The sequence below is a fragment of the Trachinotus anak genome, unplaced genomic scaffold (genome assembly GCF_046630095.1).
Source record: "Trachinotus anak isolate AG129_WGS33_773 ecotype Australia unplaced genomic scaffold, CSIRO_AGI_Tana_v1 ptg000025l, whole genome shotgun sequence".
NCBI lineage: Eukaryota > Metazoa > Chordata > Actinopteri > Carangiformes > Carangidae > Trachinotus > Trachinotus anak.
In genome coordinates this window covers 7,527,485-7,551,558 of record NW_027273876.1, presented here as the reverse complement: position 1 = coordinate 7,551,558, position 24,074 = coordinate 7,527,485, and the positions used below count along the sequence as shown (strand labels likewise).

Here is a 24,074-nt window from a genome sequence, read left to right as displayed (position 1 = left end):
ATCTGCACGTGAATGGCTTCAGGTCATGCTCACTGGGGACATTCAAAACCCACATTCGCTTCCATCCATCTCTACTCTGTGTTCAGTCAAACAGGTGAGTGCTGGGGGGGGTGGGGTTATAGAGGGAACACACATCAGGTGAGCTTCAGGGGAGAGGGGTCTTATCCGGGACCTCCAGAGAAAGAGGCTGTCGGCCCGGATGGTCGTATTTACCTGCTCCTGATCTAGGCAATAATTTTGTCTTGGGGGGCGCCGGTTGTTACGGCCGGAAGAGTTTGGTTCACTTGGCTGTGTGAAAGAAGCACATGGAGGCGGACATGCTGAGATCAGGAAGGACCCAGAGCGGGACATGGTGGACAGAGAGTTACCTTTCTACTACTACAGAGGGCAGTTAGTGAGGGGGGCGGGGCACTAGGAGGTGACTTCAATGATTCAAATATGTGCCAGAAAACATCAACATAGAGAAGATCAAGGGAAAAGTGAATCAAATGGCATTTTCAAGATTTCTTTGTTAGCGTAGCAAGAAGGAAGAGTAATTCTCAAATACTTACATGGGTTTAAATACATAGGTAAACAATTAATTTGCTACTGACATAATAAAGATTTAAAAAAAAAAAAAAAAAAAAAAACACGGCAGTTTTAGACTAAATATATCTGAGACAGGACGAGCTAGCTGTCTGCATGATCAGTTCCTACCTGTAGGCGGCGCCGTTGAGCTCAGGGTGAACACCTGGTTGATCCATAACCGCCCACGGTGCCGTGGTGACAAAGAACTCCTTGTTGACGCAGTTTCTTAGGCTGTCGGGGATACGTCCTGTCACAACACACAGGGGTTATAAAGCAGTGAAGCTCACCGGCGTAAAAACACACATTGTCAAAGGCCATGGCTCGTGGCAGGAGACAAGCGACCGGACGAAGTGTTAATGAGTTCAGACTGACAAACATATCAGGCCTGGATATGCAAATGCAAATTAAGATCATTTAACAATCTGGGTGTTTTGTGAGAGGCCGGCCCCTGGGCTCAGCTCTGCTCTGCGTCAGGAAGCTAACGATGACATCTATTAAGATGTCCAGATTTAATAAAAGCTGTTCAGAGCCTATTGAAGTGGAAATGTGACATCTGGGAAAGAAAGCTGTGCAACAGGTCACATAGTAGGCTGAAGGATGTGTGTGTGTGTGTGTGTGTGTGTGAACCTGACAATGAAGCAGTGCAGCACGGGAAAAGAAGGATTTAATGTCTTAAGACAAATTCTAAACATGTGGATGTGGCTGCGTACCGGTGATGGCTCTTCGGATCTCGGTGGCTGCCGCCTCTCTCATCTCCAGAGAGGCCTGCTCACTGTACCAGGCTGTGTGTGGTGTGCAGATCAGGTTCGGAGCGTCTTTCAGCGGGCCCTGAGCAAAACTACAACACACATATACACACACAGAGAAATAAATATAGAAAATGTAAAGTTTCTCAAATGCGCTCACGTGATGGCGAGGTCGGCGACACAGGCTACTCTGAAAATTAGATATCTGTCCACAGGGTCACGTCACACCTGCTTTTGCCAAAAACTGGTGCGTTAAAATATGGCGAGAGCATTTCTTTGCTTTTTACTGTGTGTTGTGTAAAATCTGGCAGATAAATGTCAGATTGTGTTATTCTCAAATGCCACAATTTTCTTCCCCTTTCTCCAAAACTCCCTTGCACTTATCTCATCCCTCTCCCTTGCAACACCCTGCCTGTGTGTGTGTGTGTGTGTGCAATTCCTCAGCAGCGGCCTAAATCAGTGTTGTGTCGCGTGGGAGGGCCAAAGTTACGACACACTCCCCTGTTGACATATTGGGTCAGTGGTGCATGAGTTTCAGTCTTCTGAGGCAGCCGGTCAGCCGAGCAGCCGGCCAGATATAAGCAGCCTCTAAACTCCCCGGCTGCCCCTGATGCGTGAACGACACATCAACACCAGTTACCCTCTGAGACGGGGAACATGGTTCTTTGAGAGGTGGAAAACTGGAAAGTGTGTCAGGCTGTTTGTCCTCCGGTGAGAGTCCATGGCTCAGTGTCACCACCACCACCACGCTGTGTGCACTTTCACTCTTTGTAATTTTGTAAAAATAAATATATGATGATAATTTGATATGATAACATCACTTCAACACATAATCAGGTTTAAATATTTGGGTTTTTTGAGGAACTCTTTATTATACACAATCCAGTTCCATGATTAAATGACCACAACATTTATAATTAATAAATATTGCTGATAATAAATGCCTGGAGTTTTACAGTAAAATTATCAGTCCGATGCTTTAGCTTCTTACGAGCAGAATTTTACAATACAATTACAAAGCGTGAAGAGAATGTGCAGAAATTCCTGTAAAACAGAGGAGTGTTTTTGGCAGTTCTACAGAAAAAGAAAGAAAGCAGTTTCAGTGGTGTTGCAGTGTAGCAAAGCTTCTCCTCCCAAGGTCGCACTTCTGTGTGTGGCTGATTTGTCAACAAAATCTCATCTAAACTGTTTCCTTCAAACTTCCTGGAAACTGCTGCGATAGAGGTGAGTCTGGGCTTTGACGCGTCAAGAAGAAGAGAAACACTCAACACACACTCAGACATCCACCAACGGCTCTGACTGTATTTATTTGACCTGAGACGTGGGAATAAAGCGAGCTCTCCACTTCCTGAATTCCATTACCTGCAGGGCCCTGAAGGAGCCTTTTAGAGGAGCGTGAGGTGTCTTTAACTCGTCATGTGTCTGCAATTGTTTCTGCCTGTCCAACTGTCTCTGCAGCTGTTTAAGGTTCTCCGCCTTTGTGTCCAATTTGTTGCCGTCTTTTTCTTCCCGCACACCCATCTATTTCCTCGTCTGTATCTGTCTCTCTGAGTGACGCGTTCATCTGTCTGGTTTTGAGAGAATTTTTTTTTTTTTGTGTGTACTCTTACGTGAAGGGCTCCGTCTCATGGACGTCCAGGGCGGCTCCACGTATCCTGCCCTCCTTCAACGCCTGGGCCAAGGCTTTCTCATCCACCAGACCTCCCCGCGCGGTATTGACCAGGAACGCACCCTGACGCATCTGTGGCGCACGACACACATGAATACAAACAAGAAGAACACAGACAGAGCCATTTAGTTACAGATGAAAGATCGGATGCGTGTGTTTTTGTGCATCTGTCAGCCTGGCAGTCAAATTAATCTGCTTGATCTAAAGCGAAACATCAATCAGGATTGAATATCTGCAATTTAGGGTCTTAGAACATATTACACCTGAAAGATGTAGATGACAGGCAGCACCTGGGAGAAACACTGTCAGATGTGGTATAGAGAAAAGTCTTTAACCAAAACCGAGAGATGAAATGAAGGATGAGCTGAAAGATGAGGCAGTGCCGCCACCCTTTGCTGCTTGGAGGGGGGGGGGCACAACAAAAAGTATAAGAAGGAGGAAGGAAAAAAAATCAAATGAATATGCTCAGAAGAAAGTAATCCCTTAATCTTGACAAAAGCTAAAATCCAGGGGCATGAAAAGCCTTTACGCTGGCAGGCAGTCTTTTATTAGGCCTTGGTGGTTTTGACACACACAGAAACACACAAACATGCACACACACACACACGTTTTCCACTTTAGAAGCCGAGAGCGACTGCCAAGATTTTTGGTGAGAAAAAGAGAGGAAAGTGTTCTTTCACTGCAGCACTTAAGAGGCAGCTGAGAATCTTAAGCTTTGGAAAAAGACACAGAGTTAACTAGGTTAGGCTATCGCCCTACACCCACTTCTCCTCGCACACTGCAGACTCACAAACTTCAGAGAGAAGGGCGCGCGGGAGACAAGGCAGAAAAAACGGCGGGCGGAAACATGGGGAGATATCGACAGGAGGCGAGAGGCTTCCTCAGCCTGTGCAGTTCCGCAGCGTCCCTGCAGGTGTCACCCAAGGCGGCACTTCAGAGTGCAGTTATTGACTCAGAGAACAGCACTCTCCCCTCACTGTGCTCTCAGCCCCCTGCTGCGCGGCCTAGTCGATATATTTGCTGTAGCCGTGGGCTGGCGCTAATTGCATTTGACAGAGCAAAGGAATGAATTTGTGTCCAGCTTTGGTGGAGCTTAAGATAAAGAGCAGGGAATGTGCAGGCAGGAAGGCTGCTGCCGGTTCCTCTCTCTTCTCTCTCTCTCTCTCTCTCTCTCTCTCTCGCTCTCTCGCTCCCTCTCTCTTTCTACCGACTATAATGCTCTTTAGGACAGCCTCCAGGCTGACAGAGTAATAATACACCAGCAGCTCTGCTTGTCTACCTGCTAGATAGCACTGCATTAAGCCCAGGTCAGGTCACAGCTGCTCAATGGGATGTTCAGCTCTGTCTGGATGACACACGTCGGCATCTGTGTTGTGTGTGTGTGTGTGTGTTTTTACTAATGTTACCTGTTTGATGGTGAAGTCGTTGATGAGGTGGTGGTTGTGTTCGTTCAGGTTGCAGTGCAGGGAGACGCAGTCGCTCTGGTAGAGCAGGTCCTGCAGGGTGTAGACGCGCTGCACGCCCAGCGAGCGCTCCAGCCCGTCCTGCAGGTAGGGGTCGTAGAAGATGACGTTGAAGCCGAAAACCTTGGCTCGCACCGCCACCGCCTGGCCCGAACGACCTGAGCACACACAGGAGCAGCTGCTGTTTATTTATGTGCACAGTCAAACTTTTCTATTTTTCTCTACCTTTTTTTTTGCATTTATTCTGATTAAGAAGACAAGACGCTTAAGAACACGTGACAAGGGAGCGTGAGCAGAATATATAATATTTTCATAAAGTTGAATCAAGATAAAAAAAAGTGTTTAATCTGCAGTCTAGGGATTAAAGATCCTGATCAGTTGAGCACTTCAGAGGCAGGATATCTATAGATACTGCCTGTTCCTGTAGGAATTTCAGGACTGGGAGCCAACACTGCACAGACCAGCACAAAGTTGCCAACCACTCTTTCAGAATCCCTGATCAGTAAAGTGTCTTAAAATGACTGCAAACACAAAAATCAGCTATGATATCCTTCTGCTAAAAGGGCAGGAAAAGTAAAGGGCTGTGAACACATCATAATGAGCATAAAAGGGGCCGGGTCGGGCCGTGAGTATCCACTCTGCTGCTGAAGATGCTCCGCAGCAGCAGCAGCAGCAGCAGCAGCAGCAGCTGAGAGACAGAGAGAGAGTTATGGAGAGTTGGATGTTGTTGCTGGTGAAAAAGATCGATAAGGCCTCTACACTCTCAAGGTCCTCTCTTTGTGATGGAGCATTATGTCTTGCTCTTAGGCTCCACAGCTGAGAAGGATCACTATACTCTATTTTTTTTTTCCTCCTTTAATCTCAGCCAATAAGAGACAGCGGCATAAAGACTCACTGACAACAGCCTTGTAATACTAAAGCAACTGCTCAGACGAGTCCTTTTCATGGTGGTGATGGATTATAGCTGCAATTTAAGATTATTTTCATTAGCGATTCATCTGTCCGTTACGTTTTGATTAGAGAAAGAAAAAAAAAAACGGCCTTCCTGAAGTGACAGCTCTTTTTTCGGTGTATCCACTGCTCCTCAGCCGACCTTCAGTTACAGCAGCAGCAGGGGAATGAGTGTTTCCAGTCAGTTTGAGACACACCAGGTTGTCTTGCAGCTGCAGTACAATCTGATTTACTGAGGCTGCTGGGGGTGAGGCTGGGGGGGGGGGGGGGGGGGGGGGGGGGGGTTGAAATTGGCATCTCAGCTTCTTCTACAATGATTTTCTGCCTGTGTGATTGTTGGAAAATTGGTGCAAAGTGATGGGTTTAGAAAGAAATTCTACCTCTTTGATTTTTTTTTTTTTACAATAAAATCTGTTTACAGTTGATATTTCTGGTGTCTAAAAATATCTCTATTTCCCAATTCTGTTTTAGCTGCACCAGAAACTATTAGAAAACTATTAGTGTATTTGTATGGATTTTTCCTTTAACATGGCGATACCCAAGAACCAAAAACAGTTTATCTCCTTTCAGTATTTCTAAGCCTCCATCTCTTCCCACACTAATCGATGCCACTAACGGTGAGTGTATACTGTAACCAGGAGGTTAGATCTCCAACGACTCTCAGTGGCAGACTTTTGCTTTGTGTCGCGCACAAAGAATTGTGAAATCAACTCTGGTCGGGGCCAACGCAGGGGAAACGAATGAATATGAACATGAATAACACGGACTGGTTTTGTAAACGAGCCCATTCAGTTCTCCAGAGCAGATAAAATAATGTGTCTATGCAGAGCTGAAGTAATTATCCAACGATGAGAGCTGAACGATTTGGTTTCACTTCATATCAGAATGTTTGTAGAAACATTGTCTTTTATTAAATATATGTCACAATATTGCAAAGGTGAGCAAAAAAACAATCCAACTGAAGCTTGATACTACTGGGCATTATTTTAACTGAAATAACTAAAGCTGCTGTTTTTTGACTACAACTTAGAATCATTAATTGCTGCTACCTTCGTGTAGCTTCTCAGGTGTTTTCAGCATTGCGGTGGCATTGCATTACTGCCTGCGTGAACTGCATTGTTATTGTTTTCTTCTTTCTCTGGATTAACTTCAATAATTAATGTTTTACTAAACACTAATTAAACACTTTTAGCAATATTACATTCATAACCATAATATAACTATAAAAAAACTAAATACAATACGTTTTTACATTCATTATTATACCTTCTAAATAACATGAGCAAAACATAGCCAATCCAGTTTTTTCATCCTCCAAGTGACCCCCTTTTCATCTACACTGTCATTTGATTGTTAATATAATCAGGCAGTATTGATCATAGCAGCTTTAACTGGTTTTCATCACCTTTAAACTGACAAAAACAAGCACAGAAAAGGCGACTCATCGGAGGTGAAATTATTCCCAAAATTCCAAATCAAGGGTTGACAAAAACACTACACTACTAATCTGTGGTTATTTACAAGGTGGGTGCATTCATTTTTCATTTTTATTCACCATTTATGACATTTCATTTATTAGTAAAACTAATAATCACATTAATTTGTCCGTGAGCTCAGCACTGGTTCTAAGAGGGTGGAGGTCTAAGGTTGGCACAGCTGGTACTTCAAGTGCTCCTGTGTCTATTGTTGCCCCGGAGCCAGAGGTTTTTTTTTCAGTGTGTGTATTTGAAGCCTGGCTGCATGTGCAGAGACCTACAAACAAACACCAGGAGGCCTTTGCTCTCCCCAACCTCCTGCTTACAATGGACATTGTTTTGGAGACGGCTTGAGCCAGAAAGACCTGGAGAGGAGGCTGGAGGTGGGAGGATTGGGTGAGAAAGAGAGAGACTGGTGGGGGCATTTTCTTTGCCAGGGCCTGCTGTTTGGGCACAGTAAGTCTAGGCAGCTGTCTGGGACCTGTAGGGGGGGAGGAGGATGTGTGTATTGGTGTGTGTGTGTGTGTGTGTGTGTGTGTGTGTGTGTGTGTGTATGTGTGTGTGTGTTGGGGGTGGATGAGTGTATGTGGACACAGAGATAAGGTGGCACTCTGGAAAGGTTTTTGAGGAGACAGAGTATCAGTCAGCCTAGTGATGTTGAGACAGGGCAGAATGACGCACACACACAATCGCTGTAGAACAGGTGCAGTAAGGGAACACACACACACACACACACACACACACACACACACACACACACACACACACACGCGCACAGGCAGAATCCAGTCTACCATGAGGAGTCTGATTATGGCAGGGCAAGATGTCGAGGGACCACGGTGACAGAGTCGAAAACAGAAGAAGAGAGAAAAATGGAGATATAATGGTGAGCATTAGAGCAGTGGGATGAGAGAACAGTGTGGCAGGGAAAAGGAAGTCAGCCCGGAGGGAGGTGAAACAGACAACCTTGAGATAATCTGTGGGACGGGCAGAGGGAGAAAAATAACCTTATCAGTGCAGGAAAACAGAAGGCACAGTGAGCGGGGAGAGGATAGGAAAACACAGAAGGAGAGGCATGGAAAGGGAGCCGGAAAAAAAAAACTGCAAAAAGCAAAAACAAGAGGAAAGGTAACAAGTCATAAAGCTGGAGAAAGAAGCTGAAAAGAAACGACTGAATAACTTTTATTCACCAAAGCCGATGAGGCCGAGGGTTTCGCCACGGATGCGGGCGGCGCCGGACGCCACCTCGCGGATCTGCTCCACACTCTGGACCCGCGTGCCCTCCCGGAGAGCCTGGTAGAGCCAGGTGTTTCGCCGGTAAAGGTTAAGGATGTGGCACAGGGTGGAGTCCGCCATCTCCTCCACAGCTGCCGAGGGAATGTTACAGACTGCGATTCCTGAGGGAAGAGTCACAAACGCACACAAGGCAGAGGAGTTAGAAAATGAATTCACCTCGGTGCTGGAAAATATCAGTATCTTCATTCTAATGATCTAATGATTTTTTGTGCTGTTTGACTGGTAGATTCAGTGTCAGGCACAGTGTCAGGTTATAGACGTTTATTCAGAATCGAGATAAGAGTAAATTAAGGACAGTGAGAGACAGAAAATGTTGGTAATCTAAATACATTTGCCTACTACAGATACAGTTTGCCTGGAATCAGTCATTTGGGTTTCAGAATTTTGTAAAGCAATAACAGGATATGATCGTATCATAATAGGACTCCACTAAAAGTCAAGATAAAATATATTTAATTACTGCAGAGCTTTATTCTGTCTAAACTTATGTGAGCGTGCATAAATAAAGCAGTTTTTAGACACTTTCCATCAGAATGCTCATAATTTTATTGCCTGCAGGGAATTGAAACCCCCTGACCCTGTGGTATTACCTCGCCATTCCTCCACAACACAAAGATTTTTAATTTTATTTCATTATTTTATTTTTTTACTCTAACACTTAAGCGCTCCTGCCTGCCCTCGCTCTGCTCTAATGTGCTCAACCCACTCTGTATCTCAGAGCAGCAGCACAGTCGTCTCTGGACAGCGAAAAAAATAGCCAGAGCCTGCTCAATCAATGGCCCCTTTTCTTCTCCCCGAGAACAGCCGTCATATCAGCGCCGCCTTCTCCAGGCACGATAGCTTTTGACTCCTGCGTTGCGAGGCAGAGCGCCTTTGGTGAGTGGGTGGCAGTTAGACACAGTATCTCGTATTGGCAGGGAAATGGCAGCTTTGTCAACTGTAAGGGCTGTTTGAGCCACCAGCCAGCTGATATAAGCATGGGTGGTGGTTCAGAGAGAAGACCGAACCCACCCCCCCACCCCACCCCCTACTCTCTGTCTCTTAGAACATTCAGCAGCAGGATGTCCACCATTCATCTCTTTCATTCAACCTTTGATACCGTTCTTAGAATCCATACAGTAAAGAAATAAGGAAACAGTAAACATGTCCAAAGCACTACTGTCTACTGTGTCATCCTATTTTGACCCTAAAAAAAACGCAGCGCCGCCCTTCGGCCAATCTCTGCAATTTTCCCCTAAAGACTCACCTACATCTGATCACTGGCGCTCAAGGTATCGTACATAATTAACAGACAAATAAACCACCAGAACAAGCGAATAAGCACACACCGATCCACACTACTCCCCGTGAAGTAATTAATACAACACGGGATAACTTCAAAGCTCAGCACGTCTGTTGCGAAACAAAAATTCTCTAAATATAAACAGCACAGAACACAGCAGAAAATGCACATACAACACGAAACGCAAAACTTGTATCCTTATGTGACTCACACACTGTTTCTACCCAGTACTCTGCAACACTAAGTGCTTTGTTTTGTTTTCGCGGGGACTCGTTGGAGAGTTCGTACCCAGCTCTCCGGCAGCCTTGATGTCGATGTTGTCGTAGCCGCTGCCGATGCGGATGATGATGCGCAGAGCTTTGAACTTTTCCAGGTCCTCTCTGGTCAGGGTGATGGTGTGGTACATCATGGCTCCCACGGCCTCATTGAGCACCTGCAGACACACACACACACACACACACACACACACACACACACACACACATTCATACAATATAGTGTGATAACTGAATGAAAAGCAAGGGTGTTTTTTTTCCTTTAACAGTATTTCATGGATCATTCAGTATTTGAGCATCATTTTATCCCTTCATTCATACAGACTACGGAACATGGCTATTAACCCATTTGTGTTCATGAGATCCCATGACAATCACAAGATCACATTCCTTCAAGAGGAGCCATGAAAATCACATGTCTGGCATGACTTCGGACACAAATGTTTAAGATTTCACAGTGAGGGGAAGTGCAGACATCACATGGTGACCAGAAGCACTGACACACTGTCCTTTTACAGACCTGAGCTGGACGGGGAAACAAGTCGTTATATTGTCTCGGAGAGGGGCCGTGTCATCATTATTGCACTCAGACCCCGAGAATGTTAATGGACAAAAGATTCACACCGCACAGAGGTCAGGGGGGAGGCTTCAGATACGACAGCATGTGGTGGGACAAACATATTTAGTTGAACTTGACGACCTTGTTACCGAATTACAACTGGAATCAAAATGACAAAATGACAGAGACAAAAATAGCCAAACAAATTCATTTGAGACGGAAATTTAAACCATTAAGTTAGTTAGTAGTTTCTAGTGAACTTTATTTGTGCTTCTCTACACTGAAATTCTACTATGGTTAGAAGTGTTTCTCCGGGCCAAATATATAATCTTAATAACGCTGACCCTAAAATGTACATGAAACAAGAAACAGCACATCATTCTCTTTTAAACTGAACTCATATCCAATGTGTTCAGGCAGAGAATGACACAGACTGCTCTGCTTCATAATCTAGAGGAAAAACATTTTTGCATGTCACATTTTAAGAGTTACGCGGCTCAATTTACAGCACTTCAGAAATAACCACATGGTGGCGCTGTTAGATCTGAAGCTGCACCACTTGAAATCAATCAGTCCCCGACTTAATTTGCCTTCAATAAAATTCGTTCTTGAGATTTCCTGCTAATAAAGAACCAAGAACAACCCATTCTTGGTTTGTTAAATAGTCAGACAGTCTGAATTCAGTCGCCTCGGCGGGGCCCTCACTGCGAAAAACCGCTCCGCTGCCACTTGACATGGACAAGGTGACCTGGCCTGTGATGCAGTCTGATGTGGATCTAAACATTTCCCTCTCAGTATCAGCCACAGCTCCTGTCAGCGCCTAAATAACAGCTCTGCATCCACCCCCAGCCAAACTGCATTAGCTTTCCTGTGATTAGCAGATTAGCTCTGAATTTCCATACTGCTTTTATTGGAGCCGAGTCCCGGCCAGGCCTTCCAGATACTAGTTCAAGGTTAAAATGCTCCTTACACACATCCAACTAAAATGCGCACACACTGACTCACACAATTTTCTCCCTCTGGGCTAAGCCTGAAGGTCTAGTGTTGTTTTTGAGCCGGAGAAGGAGTCTTTAGGCGAGAGCTGTGAAGCTACCTTTCTCCTTTTTTATTTCATTTTAGGGGAAATCGACTCTGAACGCAGTTTATTTTAATGGAAACTCTGACCTAATCTATAGCCCACTCTCCACTGTAACAAAAGCCTTATTGCTGGTAACATCTATCATTTCTGATGATGTGTGGGCTTTTCCTCCCATGGCAGTGAGACCTCCCCTTTTGGCCTGGGCGAGCGTGAGAGAGAGTGAGGGAGAGGGTATACTGTTGCAAAGGAGTCTGGATTTGGTGGACCACGTTCTGTACAGTTCGTGCGTGTTTGCCTCTGGCTTACTGAGGAGGGATTTTATGGCTATGAAATCATCCCAGCAGTGAGCAGTCTGGATGTATAGGGGATGAGCGCTGGTTGTAACGCTGAAAACAGACTTCCTCCACCTGGCAGAGGATGTGCTGTTCAAGATGTTGCTTTTTAGCGCATTTAGACTGTAGCAAAAAGGGTGACAGGGCCATGATTACAGCATTAAACAAACACCGCAGAACAACCTCACACAATAACATGGAGTAGGTTATAAAGAGAAAGATACGATCCCTTATTGATTACACCTTTTAAAGCCACTTTAGAAGTGAAGCACCATTAAAATGAATGAGTGCGGCCAACATGAAAAAGTAAAGCTTAAATAATAGAAATCAACCCTACACTTCTGTGAATATGGACTTGAAAGACTGGTTATGGGAACAAAAACGTATTCACTTCCTCTCCAAGAATTACAAGAGAAGCAAAAAAGCTCTTGTGTCAGTACAGTAAATATGAAGCTAGTGCTAGCAGCCAGTTAGCTAGCTTTGAATACGGACATCTAGCCTATCTTTGTCCAAAGGTAACAAAATGTACAATCCACTCAAACTCACTGAGAAGCACACTAACTGGCTGCTCTCAGTATCTCATCTATCCGCTCATCTAAAATTAGGTTTGGCAAGAAAGCGAATAAGAATATTTTTCAGCTGTTGGAAAAGTCTTTCAACTGTTGCTCAGATGATTAGCCGAATAATTAATGAGACGATCAAGAGAAAATTAATTGGAAAAAAAGTTAATAGTGAAAATATAATAGTGAAAATGCTCGACACCCGCTGGTTCCAGCTTTTCAAATGTGAGGATTTGTTGCTATTCTTATATCAGTAAATTGAATATCTGTGGGTAAGCTATTTAATTTGGACATTTTATAGGCAAAGCGTTGAACTGAACAATAGAAATACCAATGGATCATTTGCTTACGTAAACAGTCATTATTTGCAGCCCTAAGCTTAAAACCACAATTGGATGAACAGACTCAGGAAGTGTACAGTGTGCTGGGCCAACATTGACACTATGCCATATGGGCTATCATCCAACTTTCACAAGCCACATGTGACCATGAGGCACGACGACTGTGAGAAAGACGAGGGATCATCGACCTTGGATGATGATGTTGGAGCGCAGGTGCTGCGTGCAGGATTTGGTCTCTGCTGAAGTGGTATTGTAACTCGATCTTGAACAGTATTCGCCTGTGTGTTTCATCATGCCCCTATCACCCTAGAAATAAGGGCTTAGCGGGTGGAAGACCTGACATAACCTCGGGCTACTTTCATATTCCACCCTTGACCAGCCGCTCCCATGAGTTCCTGTATTGTCTGGTGTGGATGGAGGAGAGTGTGGCAGCTGGCGTCTACTCTGACAACATCATACTGAACTCCTGGAGTCATCAGCACTGCATCACCGCATCCATGCCGCAGAAAGAAGAGATTGGACATTTTCAATCTACACCGCCCCTCTGGGTATCTAGGCTGCAAGTTATTACTGTGAACTGCTGAATATGCTGGCGAGGTGAACATTACAATCATGTTTTTCCTGATAAGGCAGTGTTAAAACAAACAAAAAGCTACCCGCTCCCCCTTTCTCCGCACCGCCCAAGGTCTTTGATTGAATTGATCTCTATGCAAATGCTTTGTTTTTAATATGTCCCATTTTCATAAAAACAGCGAGAAGAAAGATGTAGCGGCTCTCACTCCGTCTGCAGATGGAGAGATAGCACTTTGGTGATACCCATCTCTGTGGCCATATATTGTTTTGCAGCCACGGCGCTGCATAAAAAGCAATAAAGAGGCTCTACGAGCCAATGTAATTACACTGCATCCCCGCCATACAAGACTCTCTATTAGAACAATAGCACCGATATAGGCGCCACGCTCTGTGCCACAAAGTGACATTAAATCATAATGAAGTCACTATATTTTAACTGGCAAGTGCATATGGGGCCAATATAATGCACTTCACATATCAGCGCTGTGATAGGAATAGAAAGAGGCAGACATGAGTGAGTGGCAGGCTCCATCTCTCCATCAACTCTCTGCTCTTTCTCATGTGGAGCAGTGCGACAGTGAAGTCACAGTGAACACACAGTGGATGTGTGGGTTTGTGTTTTTCTACCTTCTCGTGTATCTCCTGTGTGGACTGGGCATCGCAGAAGGCAACAGTTGCCAAGTCTTTCAGGATGGGCATCTCCACGGTGCAGTCCCGCCCATCCAGCAGCGCCACCAGGGGGCGCGGATGCATTGGCCCGTTCATGATTTGGGGCCGAATACCTGGAAACAGATGGAGAAGGAAAGCAAGATTATTTTAGATACAAAGGAATACATTTTTCATGATTGTCAGAAATGTCAGAGGCAGTAATCGGAAAAAAAAAAAAAACTTGATTTGGGTGAAGTGACCCTTTAAGTTTGTTTTTTTTTTTTTCTGGCTGCATTTAAACATTCAGAAATTGACACTCTCCTGCCAGCTGAAGTCAACTCATCTGTTTCCTGACAAAATAAATACGATTAGCTCCTGTGCATGTGTGTATAAGTGTGCAAACGTTCTCATTAGGATATAGTAGGAAGCAGGGCTTCACCAAACTAACAAGCATTGCTCAATAAATCAATGTGCTCACTCAAGACTGGATTAGACCACAGCCTCACTTACAGGACTCCTCTCCGTCTCATGGCTCCCAAACACTCACATCTCATACAGGCAACCTCACGCACACAGATATGAGGAGTGCATAAGAATATACTGTCTGCAGGTGTTACACACACATGCACTCCATCACACCAAGAAGAATAAATTCCCTTGTGTGAACGTACACCCGCACACCAACACATGCACACTTTGGTTGTTCTCATTTCTCAGTTCAAAGGAGAGGATCCTGCATCTGCCTCAATGTGAATGGAACCAGCAGCTGTGGAACAGAGGACGGAAAAAAAAGGAGAGAAAAAGCTACACCTTTAGAAATGAGTTTCACTGCTGCCCTCCCTCAAAAGAGCCATGTATCATTGAAATGGAGAGCGTTAGAGAAAACGCTACAAGCCTGAAACAAAACCACAGCCAACTCACATCTGCACTTCAGTGCACTCGACAAAGAGTGCGTTGCAATTCTGGTTTTTGTCTCCGCTCGACTCTTTCTCCTTCCCTCCCGCCACTTTTCTCACTTAAAGTGAAGAGAGCAGAGAAGAGCCGCGCTGACCTTCTCACACATCCCACTGAAGAAGACGTGTCACCTTGAGAAGACAGACAATTACCAGCCCTGCTTCATACAATGTTAACAAGCGAGGAGCATCAATATTCATGCTGCTTCTCCGCCGAGTGCATCTCAGAAGCCAGCCTGTGGATGGATGGATGGACCTGAGAAGGAACGCTACGGTTCCCCACTGAGTACTAGTGCCCTCGCACTGCACAGGTCATGATCTTCACATGCAGTCACCAGCTATGGATTTGTTTAAGCTGACAAAACAAGGCCAAAAGTCACTCCAGATCCCCTATGGATGTTTCTGTGTGATTTCATGACATCACTTTCTTATCTACTGTTTTGTTGCTCTCCTCTGGTTTGCTGCTAAGATCCGTATCTGGATGCCTAAGTGTGACTTCACTGTATATGTGTGAGTGGCGTGCAGGTGTGTGCATCTGTGCGCTCTTAAAAGCGCTCCAAGTAGATTACGATGACGTCAGACTTCGGGTTCGAGATAAGGAGCAGGGTGGAGGGAGGGGAAGGCGAGGTGGAGGAGGGCTCATTAGAGACATGCTCTGTGGGATTACGGCAGCAGAAAAGGCTGATTAGGGCAGATAAAGGTGAGATTAGGAGATGGGAAAGTTGTGTGTGTGTGTGTGTGTGTGTGTGTGTGTGTGTGTGGCCGTTGCACAAACAGGCTGAGACACACAGCGGGAAAACAAACAGGTGGGAGGGGGAGGGAGAGAGAGAGACAGAGAAGAGTGAAATTAAAATGTAAAACGAGCGTGCATAAAAACAGACTAAACACTGCCTGTTAGCCTGAAGAGCTCCCAGGAGACATATCAGAGAAGAAGAGGAGGAGGATGAAAGGAGAGAGAGAGAGCAAATAAACGACAGGAGACACGCAGAGAAAGCCCAGCTGACAGAAAATGAGCAGTCCAGCCGCGCAGCCTCTCAGGGCAGAGGGAGGATCGGAGTGGAGGTGTCGTCTCCCCGTGCCTTTCCGCTTGTTGTCATGGTGATCACTTAACAGGCTTTGGCTGCCAGTTTTAATGCACTTTATTTTTGGCACCACTGGCATCTAGCGCAGAGAGCTGAGGTCAGAGGCGCAAACACCCGTATCCCCACCTCACACTCACGGTTGTAAAGGGCGGAGGAGATGTTTTCTTTCCTGACACACTGACAGACAGACAGACAGGCAGAAAGCCGCCTCCCCCCTCCTCTTCCTCCTTCTCCTCCTCCTCCATCACCCACAGCCCACCACCAACCACCATCACTGCTTCCATGCCTACTTATCACACTCCCTGTTCAAGACAGATCACATGTCGGCGGGAAGGGTGAGGCATAGCAACTTGATGTGGCTGTCTGTGCCACATCTGCAACTGACAGCTCGTTGAATATTAATGGAGGCAGCTGGTAAAGACTGGGCGGCAGTAGCCAAGACAATAACACCACACCAGTGAGTTGCTAACGCAGTGAGTGCTTGACCACGTCTGAGACGGTGCACACATGCATGCTGGTGCTGAAATGATTGGCTGATTAATCTAACAACAGAAAATTTTAAATTCTGATAAGCCATCAATCAAACAAAAATACAGCTCCTCAAATGCGTGTATTATCTGCTTCCCTCTGTTTTATGTTATTTCAAATTGAATATCTTTGGGTTTTGGCTAAAACAAAGGCAGCCTCACCTTGAGCTCTGACTTATGGGCTTTTCCCACTATTTTCTCTTATAGACCAAGCAATTAATCCATTAATTAAATACACTGATTAATCACTAATGAAAATAACCTTTAGTTGTAGCCCCACAGTGTATACCAGCTTAATTTGTGGATTTACATAAGTTGACACTTGACACACTGCAGCTGAGAATTTAAACAATTTAAAAAGGGACAGTCATTTGTTTTTGGCCACAAGGGGGCACAGAGACATCGAAACAAGCCGACGGACCGGCGAGTATGAACACGACTGATGTGTCAACAAACAGTTCAGCACACACAGAGAAACATTAACATTCATTTGGAGTCGTGCTTCTGTTCACCTGATGAATACAAGTTCGATATTCACTTTTCTTTGATCTCCTTTTTTTTTTTTTTTTGATCTGCCAGCTCTTTAAAAAAATAACATCTGGCTCTTTACACATCTAGCACAATGCTGCAGTTTCACCTGCTTGTTTCTAACAATCACTGCCATTTCATGCCGGGCAGGTGATGTACAGTGCTCACACTCAATCATACATGTGCAATAAAACCCAAAAGAATAAGCTGAAAGAGGCTAAAACGCTCAGGGCTGCAGAGCTGATTGATTTCAGCACTACAGGCTACCTCTCTCACATCACACACTCATTCAATTCTGAGGTAAAATCAAAAATATTGATTAAGGCATTGCAGTTTGCGGCATGCGAGGCTGTCTTTGACTCACAGAGAACACCCACAACACCTGTAACCTCCTCCTCGCTTTGTCTAACCGGTAGTTACATGCGTAGTTACAGATTATATGCAGCAGTGGATGTGCAGGTGAGAGGAGCTGTGGATGAGGCAGAAGGGAAGAGGAGCGGCTGGCAGGCTGCGTCGAACCCTCAGGCAGAAGTTAGACAGGCTGAACTCCATGAATCATCCGCCGGGTTTCTCTCCGTCTCTCTGACCTTTCAGTCTCTCACTCTTTCAATCTCCCTCTCACCGACTCTTCCTCTGTTACATTTCACCACATCGTCTGCACCACTGTGCCCCCCCCCCATATGATAGCATCTTCTGACAGCTCCTCCTTTCTGCCAGTGCCTAGCCCTGTATCTGTTTGCTCGCCATGCATCTGCTTCTCCTCCTCTTTATCTCTCTTTTCACATAACATTTCTCTCTTCCCCTGCCGTCTTCTTAGTAATCACCGCCCCTCCTTTCTCTGTCATCCTTTCACCTCAACTGTCTTTTCTATCACTTTCTTTCCCTCCCTGTCGTTCTGTCTTTCCAGGATCTGGAGTGTGCATTCGTGAGTGTGTGTGTGTGTTTCCTCCTGTGTGACAGATTGATTCTCACTCTGCTGATTTTGATGGAGAGGAGATGATGTATTCTGGGAGTGGAAGCAAGGAGGTGACAGGCAACACTCCCCCTGTGGTAAACCAACAGCTTGTACATCAAACCAGTCTCAACCAGAACCACCGGATCGTCTGTCAGCTGCTCAATGCCACCACACCTGGTTCTGATAAGCGATGCATGCATGACACCCTTCCCAGCACCTGTCCTATCTATGGTGATGATGATGTGCATCAGGAACAGCCTGTAATAATGTATATATAAGTGTTTAAATGTGTAACATGTAGCAATTTAAAACACCAAGATACATTCAAAAAAATGACTATTACTCTGTATTAATATCATACTTTTCTCTAAAGTTGATAACATAAGTCAGGGGTGATCTTCTTTAAGACAATTTGCAGGTCAATGGAGTCTGTGAATCAAAAGCTTCAAACTGAGCTAAATTTGGTTGAGAAGGAAAACAAGTTTCACACACGTAGCCATTGTTTCAACAGCATTTAATTGCCAACATTTCGGTGTCAAGAAGGTCCCAACTACATGTTTAAATATAGTAACTTAGATGCTGTTAATTCAATAGTTATATGTAGTCTAGACGTCTTAAAGACTTTCACTTTTCAACCAAATCCAGACTGATTTTAACATGAATGGAAAGGATTTTTCATTTTTTCAACCAAGAAAAGGAGTGCTTACTGGGATCTACCTTTGCCATAAACTGTTAAATGATTTACTATCCTTTTGATTTTTTACCTTTTACTTGTCTTTAATCCCACAAACAACAGATTTGATAGACGCCTACAACTATCAAAGCCAGATGTACTGTGTTGTTCTGCATGGAAACGAGCTTTCGTATCCGCTGCGACAAACACTCTCACTCAGCCCTCGTGTTTTAACAGCGCTGTAACAGCTCGTTCAGAGGCAGCACGCACAAATAAAACTGGGTGTTCAGCAGGTCCGCCATGTTCTCCGCAGGCTCCCGGGCTGCCGCCTGGTCTCAAGCAGCTGCCGGCCGCCTGACCACAAACAGCCGGAGATTCAAACTGAGCCACAAATCGAGCCGAGATAAGAGGAGGACGTACGTATATAAACACATACAGCGCGTCAAATGTCAACAAATGTGCACACTGATGGGAAGGTAGAGGGAGGGAGGTATGTGTGTGAGTGTTGGGGGGGGGGGGGGGGGTCATGTCCGAACCACAGGAGGCAGAGTGCTCTTAATTTCAGTCCTCCATCAATTAATCCTCCTCATTTCCTTTGCTCTGTGTTCTCGCTTCCTCTGCTTGCTGCTAAACTGTTGCCAGGCTGCAAATGTGTGTGTGTGTGTGTGTGTGTGTGTGTGTGTGTGTGTGTGATGATTTGGGATGAGTAAATTTTCACTCAGGGAGGCAGCTGCTGTCGTGGGCTTACCTGCCAAAGGAATAAATGCGTGTAACACATGTTCACACACATATAACCCCCCCTGCTGTGTCTTGTGTGTGCAATAATACACTCCATCAGATGTAGGGCAGCAACAACTGATTTTCTCCACTGGCGATTAATCTATAAATGATTTTTTTTCCCCCTCCTGATCAATTAATTGCATGGTCCATAAAATGTCAAACACAGTGACAACAAATCTCTGCCACGGGTACCCACAATCATACTTTCATCCCCGCTATGTCCTTGTAATGGAATAAAAGCACCACATGATGATTTCTAAAGGAATCCTCTCTAAGTAGACCACGTCTGGGTTTCAAGATGATGAAAATGGGCCCTGAGATTGTTTTTTAAAAATTGGTATCCATTACGGCTGGATATCGTGTTGCTAAAATCTTTTCAAGTCCCTGCAATAAAAAGGTGGTGAGCTCAGAGAGCAGTCTAAAAACAGAACACTTCTCTCAATTAGAACAACGCACAACAGTCATCAAAAATGAGAACTGGGTCACAATGGAAATTATTTTGGAAATCTAGGTCTCCAGTGAGACCTTTTTTTTTTTTTTTGTTTTTTTTGTTTTTCCATCAGTATTTTAATTCTAATCATTCCTGTAGACAAATACTTGTGGAACCCGAACTCAGGCTGGAGGCTGCGGTTCCTGAGCCAGCAACACTTAGTCAGAGTCTGGCAGCAGGACGCAGCAGAGCGGCGCACCGGGAGATGAGGCCAGAGTTTCCATTATGTGGTGAAGGGAGCCTGGAGTCTCTTCCTACCGCTGGCCTCTGCTGCTGGTGTTATGTTGCCTCCGATGGTCGGGAAGAGGGAACCAGAAGGGGAGCAGGGAAACGTAGTTTTGTAGTGGTCAGAAGTGGAGGAAGAATGAGAAGAGAAGAGAAGAGAAGAGAAGAGATAGCAGCAGAAGTCACTTAAGTGGTAATGGGAGACCAGACAAGCCCTCCACCATACTATCATCATCTGCTGCCACCGGTTACCTAGCAACCCCAAGCTGCTGTTTGCAGGTGGCTCCTTCTTGACAACAACGATGGGTGGGGGCTGCTGCTGCTGCTGCTGCTGACCACCAGCAATTATGGCCATTTACTGTGCCACCATGAGCAGCACCGTGGTAAAACTTGACCCACATCCCCTCCCTGGTCAACTCGGACAACAGGGGGCGGCTGCGTGAGGGCGGAGGGGCCTTCCCACGGAGGGGCGAGTGGGGTTTCACTATAGATCTGTGGCCTGGACATTGTGGCTTCAGGTTGGCAAAATGGCTGAATTCTCTAAGAAATCAAACTGTTTCCTCTTTTTATGAGCAGAGAGGAATCTATAAAACGTTCAGGTCGCAGGCTTCTCATAACAAATCGTCACTGAATGCCAATTTGTTCTGTTTGAAATGGCAAACATCGCTGGCAGAAGATTATATCAGCTGTAGCTAATTAACGATAAGTCTCCAAGTAACTTGCCCAAAGGCCAAACTCAAAGTTGGCTGTTGTCTGCCTAATGTGCTCTCTGCAATTTGGCATCTGTGCTCAGCCAAGGATAATTTGCTATAGAAAGAAAAAAAAAATCCTCTGACATCGCTCTACATTTGTGAGTAAACTGTGATTTTGCAGGTCAGCAGAAGCAACAGAGGACAAACAATCTCGCTGATGGTATAATGTCAGTTTCTGTCGACTTCTCTGCTCATTAGTTTTGATTCGGGATCTCCTCTATTTCGGGAAAGCCTCTCGAGAAATTTAAGGTATGCAAAAATGAGTAAACTGGAACAACGTCTGTTACTTAAATTGGATTTGATAAGCAGATTCCATATTAGATTCATATTCAGTTACATGCTGTCAAACCTCAGCTCAAAGCGCGTCTAATCAGTGTTCTTGTGGCTGCACAAGTTGTAAAGGCAAAGTGAGATCCGCATTAAAACACACACCCAACAGGAACGCACTTGCAACAAATGAACAAGAACCCACACACAACCTTGGCGGACTGCCAGGAGCTTGACTGTGGAGTAATGGAGAAGCTTGGCATAACACACAGATGTGCTGTTGGGTCAAACAACACTTTGTTTTCCGTGCTGGAGTTTTCATATGGCACTCTGCCAGAGTGTGTACTTCTGGTTTACTGAGGCTGAATTACTCATTTACTACTTTCCTCTCTCTCTCACACACACACACACACACACACACACCCTTCATCTGCCAGTGACAGCGCAAGGTCACTGCATGAGTTGTAGTGGTTGAAGGGGGCGGGTGGAGCGGGCAAAAGAGGGGTGTGGGGGGTGTGTGGGGGTATAAACACCCTTTGTTGGCAACCTCCTCCATGCCCTTCCCTCCCTTCACTTCCCCAAAAGTAGCACACAAAGGCCACTTGTCCTGCGCTGCCAGTGCCCCACCCCAGTCACCGCCCGGCTGCCCGCCACACCAATCCATCCCCTGCCAAGAAAATGAGCGCACGCCTGTTTTAAATGGTGCCCTCTGTGCGCAGGGGCGGGCCGGACCCGCACTCCACCACGGGACAAAAGCGGGTGTCAACAGCATCCATGGCACAACCAACACCGGTCCTCCCCTCCCTCCATCCCTCCATCCCTCTCTCTCCTTTCCCGCTCTTTTATTCTCCAGCGTTGCCCCGAGCTACGGAGCCCCAAGACCGCAGAGGAAGCGAAAACACAGGCGCAGCAGCAGCAGCGCAGGACGGGCGGACCTCAACATGACAACCCTGCTGGACTGCTCGCCTACCTTACCAACCACACACACACACACACACACCCACCCACCCACCTCCCTCCCTCCCTCCCACCTCCCACATGCCAGACTTTATTAGACATCCAGAAAAGAAAACAGGAAACATGCTGCTTGCCTGGAAAATGTTGTCTCCACATTCTTCTCGCTTAAAAGCCCCGCATCGCAGCAAAGACACAGGATGATTGAGGCGAACGGAGAGGGGGAGATTTTTTTTTTTTTTTAAATACACAAAAAAAAAAAGAAGAAGAAGAAGAAGTGGAAAACCCTCCGCAATAATCCAAGGAGGGTATCCCCCCCCGCCCCCCCTCTGTCTTCTTCTCCTCCTCCTCTACTACTCCTTCAACCCCCCCCTCCCCCCTCCCCTGGAGTTGCTCCTCTTGGTCTGGCCCTGTTGGCGAGGGGAAGGGGTTTCTGCGGAGCAAGCTCTCACTAAGCCCCCGGCTGCATCATCTTCAGTCCATGCCTTTGAGGGCTGGAAGAAAAGCAACACACACCCGCGGCGTCCTTATGTGCGCGCACACACACACACAGACACACACACACACACACACACAGCGACGTGCAGGCTGGTGATCGGATGGTAGTGGGCTGGAGAAGGCGGGGGAGATGCTTTTGTCCTTTATTTTTAATCTCCCAGGAAGAAAAGGCTGCGGTCGGGGATCGCGATGGCTGGAAACTCTCTCTCTCTCTCTCTCTCTCTCTCTCTCTCTGCTGCTTCCTCTGCTGTTAGCTGCGCAACATCTATTCACTCTGCGTCTCTCTCTCTATCTCTCTTTAGCTCTTTTCTCCTGCCTTTGTCTTGAGCTGATAATAAACCAGGAGGGGCTGGGAAAAAAAAAAAAAAAAAAAAAAAAAAAAAAAGATCTCACAGCAAAAAAAAAAAAAAAAATTCTGTCTGAATCAAAAGTGCCAGCTCGAACATGCGGAGCTGAGCTCTCTGGGTTCGCACAATTTACTCCCCGGCTGCGTTCACTTCATAGGATCCGCACACACAACACACTCCAACAATCCCTCCTCCCTTTTTTCCCTCCTCCTCCTCCTCCTCCTTCTTCTTCTCCCCTTTTTTATGTTTTATTTCTGATCTGGACTCCACAGTGTTTTAAGAACGCCTGCCCCCTTCTCCCCCCCCCCTCTTTCTCTCTCTCTCTCTCTCACACACACACACTCTCTCTCTCTTCCTTTCGTTTTCTCACAGCCTCACCTCTCTCTCTCTCTCTTAACTGCTTCCCTCCTCTGCCTTTCCACTTTCATCTAAACCTTCACACACACACCCCCAAAAAAAACAAAACACACACATACATAGAAACACACAAAAACACAACCTCACCCCACCCTGGCATTTTTTGGGTTACCAGGAAGAGATTGGAATAGTGACATATACACACTCACTCCCCTCCCTGCCTGTGAATATGCAACACACACACACACACACACACACACACACACACACACACACACACACACACACACACACACACACTTTAAACCAAAGGAACAATGCAACATTCAAGCCACTCCAGCAATAACATTACAGCTGTAGAGTTGGCTGTTTTTCGCGCCATCAGGGAAGTCATCAGAGCCGAGTGTGTTAAGTTCAAAGTTTGGTCCCTGGAGGGAGGGGTGGGGGTCGGTGGGGGTTGGGGGTTGGGGGGGGGGGACTGACAGATCGCTCTGCTGAGTGACTGCGAGGACGCGCGGCTGAAAACACCCTGTTTAGAATAACAATGTAACCGGAGCCTCCTCGCAACTCTGCAGCGTGGCCTGAGCACATATACACACACACATGCACACACACACACACATGCACACACACACACACCTCGCCGGCTGCATGACAAGCGCGACCAATAGACAAAGAGCCCGGCACGGTCACACGCCACAACCGATTATCACTGACAGTGAAGTGGAAAGGTGGAGCGGCCTGAGCAGTTTAGGCTCATGGGGCGTGTGGATGTGTCCATCCCGGTGTGGAGCAGAATAGTGTGTATCCACTTTAGGTGTGATTTTATGCGTGTGTGTGTGTGTGTGTGTGTGTGTGCTTGGGTGACTAT

General features: G+C 45.9%; 1 protein-coding gene across 6 annotated transcripts in view; it reads right to left on the bottom strand.

Annotated features, from left to right (window-relative positions):
• ctbp2l (C-terminal binding protein 2, like) overlaps positions 1-24,074 on the bottom strand; it is an 89,060-nt gene that overhangs the window by 2,317 nt on the left and 62,669 nt on the right. For 3 of the 6 annotated variants that reach the window (XM_071462561.1, XM_071462560.1, XM_071462558.1), the window contains 7 exons: positions 13,795-13,949; positions 9,738-9,882; positions 8,062-8,268; positions 4,389-4,603; positions 2,924-3,054; positions 1,278-1,405; positions 697-814 (listed from right to left, as the gene is read on the bottom strand). In XM_071462561.1, the coding sequence (XP_071318662.1) occupies positions 697-814; positions 1,278-1,405; positions 2,924-3,054; positions 4,389-4,603; positions 8,062-8,268; positions 9,738-9,882; positions 13,795-13,949 (1,099 nt within the window). Of the gene's footprint in view, positions 1-213; positions 289-696; positions 815-1,277; positions 1,406-2,923; positions 3,055-4,388; positions 4,604-8,061; positions 8,269-9,737; positions 9,883-13,794; positions 13,950-22,138; positions 22,318-24,074 lie in introns of those variants that run through there. The other 3 variants (XM_071462563.1, XM_071462559.1, XM_071462562.1) reach the window with 2 other exon arrangements.